Source organism: Protobothrops mucrosquamatus, unplaced genomic scaffold (assembly GCF_001527695.2).
Source record: "Protobothrops mucrosquamatus isolate PMUCROS unplaced genomic scaffold, P.Mucros_1.0 scaffold6570, whole genome shotgun sequence".
In the NCBI taxonomy this organism is placed as follows: Eukaryota; Metazoa; Chordata; class Lepidosauria; order Squamata; family Viperidae; genus Protobothrops; species Protobothrops mucrosquamatus.
Genome location: NW_015392393.1, coordinates 7,871 through 16,918, shown reverse-complemented (window position 1 = coordinate 16,918; position 9,048 = coordinate 7,871). Strand labels below are relative to the sequence as shown.

The window sequence follows — 9,048 nt, the reverse complement described above, 5'->3', positions numbered from 1 at the left end:
TTAATTTTAGGAAAGCTTCATATTTTTCCTTCCTACCAGTTGTTTATTCATGCTCTGCCCTTCTCTACCGCAATTTATCAGTATATAAAAAGAACAGTTAATAACAAACAGGTTGAAACATTTGTAGTAATTAAAAAGCAATTGCCCAGTAGCAGCCACAGCAAAACAAAAAAACTTAAAAGTTTCAACTAGAACATTCTTTGTCGGTATTCCCTAAAGAAGGATACCTCTTTAAGTGGCTATTAGTTAACTAAATGTGCCTCTTAAATTCTATTAATATATTCGGTATTTTGATTTTCCAGAGATTGGCCTTTCTAAAGAGGATGCTCTAGAAATTTTAAAGGTGATCAAACGGGAACAGCAAAGCGATGGAGCAAAGACTTCTGAGGAAGCAGAAGCCATTAAGAAGAGTACAGCCCTGGAACTGTTGGAAAAAGAGCAGACTCAAGGATTCATCGTCACCTTTTGCTCCGCCCTGGATGACATCCTGGGTGGAGGTGTGCAGCTCACCAAAATCACAGAGATCTGCGGAGTGCCAGGTGTCGGAAAAACACAATTGTGGTAAAACACACTACTAAAGCTCACATTTCTGTAATTTGCCCTTGTTTATCATTCTCTTTGAAAAATCTTGCTGACTTTATTAACTGTTAGCAAGAAAACTTAGACTTACCTATCGCTTCACAATGCTTTACAGCCCTCTCTGGGCAGTTTGCAGAGTCAGCCTATTTGCCCCCAACAATCTGGGTCCTCATTTTACCCACCTTGGAAGGACGGAAGGCTGAGTCAGCCTTGAGCTGATCAGGATCGAACTCCTGGCAGTGGACAATACTGTATTCTAACCATTGCGCCACCATAGCTCTTCAAGCTGATACCATCAAATCTTGATGAATTGAAATCATCAAAGTTGTTTAGTCTCATTTCCCAAAGCTTGGCATCCAGAAGCCCATTCCCAATACAGGCTAAATAGATCAAGTGCTGGTGAAAGAAACTTCTCTCTGAGAGGTTGATCTAGTGCAATTTTAAGACTTATGGACTTCAAATTCCAGAATTCCCCAGCTAGCAGAGCTGGCTGAAGAATTCTTGGAGTTGAAGTCCATAAATCTTAAAACAGGGTTGTTGTGGGAAAAATAGGAGGAAGGAGTAGTATATATGTTCACTGCCTTATTTATAAAGATAATGAAGGTGGGATGAAAATCTAATAAAGAATATGGAAAGCTACTACCAGCCAGAGCAAATAACTGGGAAAGAGTCAAAACTGGCTAGATCAGGGGTAGGCAACCTTGGCTCTTTTATGACTCATGGACTTCAACTAAAAGAGCCAAGGTTGCCTACCCCTGGGCTAGATAGTGTTCTGTCCCAGCCTATGTGAGTCCTCGTTAATTCACAAGGACAAACCCCTCTTTTACCAAGTAGGCTGGAAATGCAGGAAAAACAAACCCCTTTTATTAATTAGGTACAGACCTGCAAAATGTCCCAAAAGCAAAGGCAAACAAAACACAATGCAAACAGAATTGTTCAAGGCAAACAACGCAATTCCAACAGAGAATTGTTCACAAGCAAGGCAAACAAAACAGGATTCCTTGAAACTGGAGTCCTTTGCAAACGGTTGCCTTCAGCAACCAGCACCGCCCACACCTTCCATTTTTTATAATGCAGCCCCAAGGCATGGCTTCTCAATGCCTTCTCCTCCTCCCTTGGAGTTGCCCCATTGCCTCCCTCTGTCCTGCTCTTGTTGCCTGTCTGCGTTTGCCAGCATCTATCATGTCTTCCAGCTGTGAGTCCTCTTGAGTCTGACTCGGCTTTCCTGCACAGTTGAGTCTCAGCCTGAGCACGATTGGAGGGGCCAGGCTCTTCATCAGATTGTAAGTCCTGGAGCTCATCAGAGTCTTCCTCCATCAGGCTCTCCAGGCCCCTCCTCCTCTGATTCCCCGGACTCAGAAACCGGGTCCACTCAGCTCCGGGTCCACAGAGAGGGCTCCGAATGCTGCCTCTGGCACACGTGCCATAGGTTCGCCACCACTGACCTAGGAAATGACAGTAAGAGCTCATCTTCCTCAGGTTTTCCTTCCTGTTCATAGAATTAATGAACCAGGCATTTTTTCCATTCCAAGAGAAGCCAGATACAAAATCAGGAGTTTTGGCGCCGTGCCTTCTCACTATTATATATAGTCCTCACTTCTAAACCACAGTGGAGCCCAAAGTTTCTGTTGCTAAGCAAGTCAGTTGTTAGGTGAGTTTGCCCCATTTTATGACCTTTCCTGCCATAGTTGTTAAGTGAATCACTGCAGTTGTTAAGTTAGTAACACAGTTGTTAATTGAAGCCGGCTTCCCCCATTAACTTTACTTGTCAGAGGGTTGCAAAAGCTGATCACATGACATCGGGACACAGCAGCCGTCATAAATGCGTGCCAGTTGCCAAGTCCCCGAATTTTGATCACATGATCAAAGTGTCATAAGTGTGGGAAACAGTCATAAGTCGTTTTTTGAGGCCCATTGTAAAGATCTACCGTCTCTTTACTTTTCCTTTAGTTCTGTCACATTCATCATTTGTGGTGTCTTTTGAAAGACCCGCCTCACTCTCAGTTCTGCCTTTTTTGACAGATCCCACAATTTCTAGAGGTAACTTTTCTATTCATTCTTTCTATTCCCCTCCTTTCATTTCCCATGTATGATTCTTTTACTCTTTTTCAGCATTTTAGAGAATTCTGCACATACCCACCTTGGCCTCTTGATTTTTCTCTCTCTCTTTTTTTTTCTCGCGGGGATTGTTTGCGATTGCGCTTTCAGTGTGTCATTTTGCAGGACTTCCTACCCCTCCTGTACAATTTTCTTTGTTGGGATCCCAGGGCCATTGGAACTGACCTTTCCTTCCTTAGAGTTCATCGAAATCTGCTCTCTTTCTCCTTTCTCTTTCTCCAGAGATCATTAATTCAAGGCTAACGTGTTCACTCCCCCCCCCAAGATACCTGTCATTTTCACTTCTTTAAACAATTCAACTCTTGATGGTGAGAATTAGATCCGGGTTGGCAAATCCCCTTGTTTTTCTTTTTTTTAAATATCTTCCGAGAAATGAAGTCGGCAAGAGAGAACAAGAATTTGTTTCGACCTTTGACGCTTGGCCGATTCCCAGCAGATGTCAGGATAATTGAAATTTTCCATTATCAATATTGCCTGCCTCTTTGAAAGGCTGGTCATCTAATGCAAATAGATCAATAGCCATTAACCTTGGTGGCCGTGTGACAGCCACTGAAGGCCATCCGCTGGGAGACTCGTGGGCTTTCTTGTGTGCTTGGCTGGCCACTGTGAGAACAGACTGCTGGACTAGATGGGCCCTAATTATGTTCCTATGACCTCATGACCCCATCTTTATCTTCTGCCTGTCCAAACTGTCGGTAATAAACTCTCATAATCCTATCCGGGTTTTTGTTTCTCTCTGTATTCTTAGAGATAGTATTCTTTTAACAATGTAAGCCAGGGGTGTCAAACTCAATTTCATTGAGGGCCGCATCAGCATTGCCGTTGCCCTCAGAGGGCTGGGTGGGTGTGGCCAGGGTGGGTGCAGCCTACTGGGTGGGCGTGGATGGAGTGGGTGTGGCCTACTGGGTGGGTGTGGCCAGCTCTACATCGTTCGCGTCAAGGGTGCCTGTGGGGGCCTGGGCAGGAGTGTGACAGATCTGAAGGTCTCTGGCAGAAGGGGGTGGGACCAGGGCAAGCGCCAAGGCATGGTCCATTTCTTCATTCCTCGCAAAGGGTGACACCTCCCCAGCATGCACCCAGGGGGCGGGGCCGACACGGCAGGGGCTAGTTCCTCGCTGTTTCCAGACGGCCTTGTGGAGCTAAGACTGAATGTGTTTCAGCATAGATGGCCACCACAAAATTGTACATTGGCTCCCGCCTGGCCTGGGCCAGGGCCAAGGCAGAGGGGGCCGTTCCCTCACTGTTTCCAGGATGGCTTCGCAGGCCACATGAAACCACTTCGCAGGCCGCATCCAGCCCCCGGGCCTTGTGTTTGACATGTCTGATGTAAGCCATCCAGAGACACCTCGTGGCGAGAGAGGTGGCAAATACATTTAATCAATCAATAATATATTTTCAATCACGTATTTTATACAGGGTTTCCACGCTTTTTCCTCAATTTCTGAACAAGCATATTTTGTTCTTTACATTTAATTCAACACTCCCACACCCTTTCTGTTGAGTTTGTTCCATCTGAATAAATTGCTACTTTGCCCTGCTATACATGCCAGTGTTAAGTATCTTCCCACCAACTTTCAACAGCGTACCCATAGAGGAGTATATTTGCAGCTCAGGGTTGAACTGTGGGGTCCTTGGTGCTCTCTGAGCTTGGCTGTCTTTTTGCAGACTTTTCAGGAATGTTCACCTAAACTCATTTGTTTTCCTGATTTAGGATTTCCCTGTTTCTTTTCTGCACTCTGCGCGTTGGTGTAAAAACTTCAGACGTTTCGAATTCTACCTACTGATCTCTCTGTTGTAATGTCCTGTAAAATTCCTCATCCTCGTTCCTGCGGCTGCACTGCGTTCAGTTTTCTTGGCCCCAATCTTTGGCTACATATTGGGGAGAATCCCGTTTCTTTCCAGGAGTCGTTCATGAGGGTAAGATAGGTTACAGTCACGAAATTCTTGCGATGTAAACAGATTCTTAAAATAACAGAATGACAGAGTCGAAAGGGGTCTTGGAGGTCTTCCAGTCCAACCCTTTGCTCAAGCAGGAGACCCCATTTCAGACAAATGGCTGTCCAAGCTCTTCTTAAAAATTTCCAGTGTTGGAGCACCCACAACTTCTGGAGGCAAGTTGTTCCAATGATTAATTGTTCTCACTGTCAAGAAATTTCTCCTTAGTTCTAGGTTGCTTCTCTCTTCGATTAGTTTCCACCCGTTGCTTCTTGTCCTGCCTTTAGGTGCTTTGGAGAATAGCTTGACTCCCTCTTCTTTGTGGCAGCCCCTCAAATATTGGAGCACTGCTATCATGTCACCCCTGGTCCCTCTCTCTGTTAGACTAGACCAGTAGTGGCGAACCTATGGCACACGTGTCAGAGTCGGCACTCAGAGCCCTCTCTGTGGGCACGCGTGTCGTGCCCTGGAGATGGCGAGGGACTGGGCCTCGCCACCCTGGCCCCACTCACCCAGTCTGCCATCAGCACCGCGACCACGCCCTCCCGGCACCCCGTATTAAATAAGTGGGTTTTGGGTTCCAGTTTGGGCACTGGGTCTCTAAAAGGTTCGCACCATCACTGTCCTAGACATACCCAATTCCTGCAACCGTTCTACATATGTTTCAATCTCCAGTCCCCTGATCATCTTTATTGCTCTTCTCTGCACTCTTTCTGAAGTCTCAACATCAAATGTAAGACTGATATTGTAGAACAGCTTCCCAAGGAAAGTGTCTGTTCTAATTATGTAACGATGCTTTTGTAAAAAATCCTGTTCCATTTCCCCCCCCCCCCCCGTTATATAATTACTTTGTGAGCCCCGAATCCATGGGATCGAAATCATTCTAATCAACAATATAAAATGTTTGGAATAAACATTACACAACATCCCCTCTGCTGCCTTTTTCTAGCTTTGTTGCTAAATGTTTTTAACAGCTACGCCGAGGTCCTCCAGATGTTGCTATTGCTTGTCCCACTAAAATATGTCAGAAACACTCTCCCATCTTCCACCTCTGTGCAGCAGCCGAGGGAAATTTGGTAACCCTCATTTTCATTTTTACAGAACCTGGCACGGTACATTTATTCTTAACCAGGGTTTGTGTCACGTTCCATCCTGCAGTCTTGTTTCGTGAAAGTGTAGCTTAGGATCGCTCTCCGTTTAAGATTCAGATGTAAGACTAAATTGCTTAATTGAAACAGAAGGAAGGGCTTCTGTTCTTATGGTTGGGCCAGAATGAGAGAGGGAGGTGTTGAAATCTGGAATGAGGCTTGTTCCCATCACAATAAATTTATGCATCTGAGCCCTGCTATTATGAATATATTGGATTGCATAAAATGCTGAACAATAAGACTTTGGAAATAATGCAGAAAAGGTAGCACTTGTAAGCAATTCCTTAAAGCAGGGGGCAACTGCAGAATCTCAGGAAAGACACTCCTACCCACTCCGGGGCACCTTTTCTGAATTATTTCCAAAGCTCTGCACAACCCCACTGTGTACCGTAGGAGTATTTTGTATGATGAAGCTGTTCTGGAAAGAAATAAACCCGAGTACAGCAGATTACTTAAAATGCATTGCAATCTTGTTCGTTTGCAAAATGGCAAGGTTCATCTCAAGCCATAAAATGGATGGAGTAACTTTATCCTAGTTCGGGGCATGTTAAACAAAGTCCTGTTAAACAAATGATGATGATGATGATGATGATGATGATGATGATGATGATGATGATGATGATGATGATGATGATGATGATGAAGTTGGAAGGGACCTTGGAGGTCATCTAGTCCAACCCCCTGCTCAGGCAGGAAACCCTATATCATTTCGGACAAATGGCTGTCCAGTTTCTTCTTAAAAACTTCCAGTGTTGGAGCATTCACCGCTTCTGGAGGCAGGTAGTTCCACTGGTTAATTGTTCTAACTGCCAGGAAGTTTCTCCTTAGTTCTAGGTTGCTTCTCTCCTTGGTTAGTTTCCATCCGTTGCTTCTTGTCCTGCCTTCAGGCGCTTCTTTGTGGCAGCGCCTGAGATACTGGAAGACTGTTATCCTGTCCCCCCTCGTCCTTCTCTTCATTAAACTAGACATACCCAATTCCAGCAACCGTTTCTTATATGTTTTAGCCTCCAGTCCCCTGATCATCTTTGTTGCTCTTCTCTGCACTCTTTCTAGAGTCTCAACATCTTTTTTACATCGTGGTGACCAAAACTGGATGTCGTATTCCAAGTGTGGCCTTACCAAGGCCTTGTAAAGTGGTATTAATACTTTCTGTGATCTTGATTCTATCCCTCTGTTAATGCAGCCTAGCACTGTGTTGGCCTTTTTGGCAGCTGCAGCACACTGCTGGCTTATATTTAAGTGATTGTCCACTAGGATTCCGAGATCCCTCTCACAGTTACTACTATTGAGCAAGGTACCCCCTATACTATACCTGTACATTTGGTTTTTCTTGCCTAAATGTAGAACCTTACTTTTTTCACCACGTGTCTGTGAATGATGCATATGCTTTGGGGACTTGGTTGTGTTGATTTTAATGCTCACTGTTTGCAGACACTGCCCCAGGCTTGTTCATACGTCCTGACATTGAGGTCTTGTTGTAAGTAATGGGATTTCCAAATACAGTCTTAACCAATAAAGGAAAATATTTGTATGTCAGGGTTGAAATGAGGGGACAGCTCACAGTTGAAATAATGGACTAGCACTGATGATGTTACCTAGTTTGGGTAATGAAACTTCTGCAAAAAAACAACCAAGCTCAGAAAGCACCAAGGACCCCATACAGTCTTTAATTTTTATGGTATAATGGTGCAAGGCACCTGGATAAAAAGACTGAGTTTTAGTCATGCCTTAGGCATAAAGCCAGCTGGATGACTTTGGGCTGCTCACTCTCAGGTGTAAGAACAGGGGTCTTCAAACTTGGCCCTTTCATGACTTGTGGACTTCAACTCCCAGAATTCCTCAGCCAGCATGCCTGGCTGAGGAATTCTGGGAGTTGAAGTCCACAAGTCGTAAAAGGGCCAAGTTTGAAGACCCCTGTATAAGAAGAAGGATAGTGCAAACCAATTCCCAAAAAAGTTGCCAAGATAACTGCAGGGACTTATCCAGGCAGTCATCAAGAGTAAAGTCTAACTAGTTCTTCTTCTTTCTCCTCACCCTTCAGACTACAAATCTTAAATGTTCTTCACCACAGAAATCGGAGTGGTGTTTTTTCCCATTCAATATGCCCTTTGACAGATAAAAGATTGATTTCTTTGGCTAAGGATTGATTGCTTATGTACCATCAACTTGACTCTTAGTAACCGCATAGATTTTTTTCCCCCCATGACTATCTGTTTTTCAGATCTTCAAACAATGTACTTCTCACCACTGTAACTGAGTCCCTCACCCTTGCTGTTGGTCATCTTCTTCTCTTTCTTTCCACCTTTCCCAACATTAGAGGCTTCTCCACACAGCTAAATCTTTGCATGATGTGTCCAAAATAGAATGATTTGAGTCTAGTCATTTGTGCCTCAAGTGAGTCTGGGTTGATTTGTTTGATGATAACATTGGTTCGTTTTCTTGACTGTCAATGGTCTTCGCAGGAGTCTTCTCCAACACCAAAGTTCAGAAGTATCACTACTCTTCCTGTACTGCTTCAAAGTCCAACTTCACTATCCACAGAGTCAAGCATGGCCATACCATAGCTTGCAAAGTTCTGCTCTTTGTATGAATAGACACATCATGGCTTCTGAATGTGTTTTCCAAGGCCTTCGTGGCTGTTCTACCAAGTTCTAGTCTACAGCATAATTCTTGACTGCTTGTTCTTTTATTATTGTTATTCAGTTGCTAAGTCGTGTCTGGACTCTTTGCAGCCCCATGGACTACAGCAGAGGTCCCCAACCTTTTGGGCACCAGGGACCAGTTCTGTGGAGAAAGGTTTTTCCACGGACCGGAGAGTGCATGGTTTTGTGTGCTGCCTGCATTCCATGGATGGGGCTTTGCTTGTTTCTATGGACCGGTTGCTGGCATGCCGTGGCCCAATACCGGTCCACGGACCGGGGGGTTGGGGACCACTGAACTACAGCATGCCAAGTTGATGGTTGCTTTTAAAAGGAAAACAGTAACACTTTGACATCTAGGTTGTCAATTCTAAGGCTGGTTGTTGTACCTGTTGTCATTAATTTGGTGGTCTTTATATTTAGCATACAGAATAGCAGAGTTGGAAGGGACCTTGGAGGTTTTCTAGTCCAATCCCCTGCTCAAGCAGGAGACCTTATGCCAGGGGTCTTCAAACTTGGCCCTTTTATGACTTGTGGACTTCAACTCCCAGAATTCCTTAGCCAGTGTGTCTGGCTGAGGAATTCTGAGAGCTGAAGACCCCTGCCTTATACCATTCTGGACAATTGCC

General features: G+C 44.6%; 1 protein-coding gene across 1 annotated transcript in view; it reads left to right on the top strand.

The window, feature by feature from the left end:
- Positions 1–302: 302 nt before the first annotated feature.
- Positions 303–9,048, top strand: part of LOC107300284 (DNA repair protein RAD51 homolog 3) — a gene marked incomplete at both ends in the record, with an annotated part of 16,579 nt that continues 7,833 nt past the window's right edge. The window contains one exon of the mRNA XM_015829621.1: positions 303–562. Coding sequence (XP_015685107.1) covers positions 303–562 — 260 coding nt within the window. The remainder of the gene's footprint in view (positions 563–9,048) is intronic.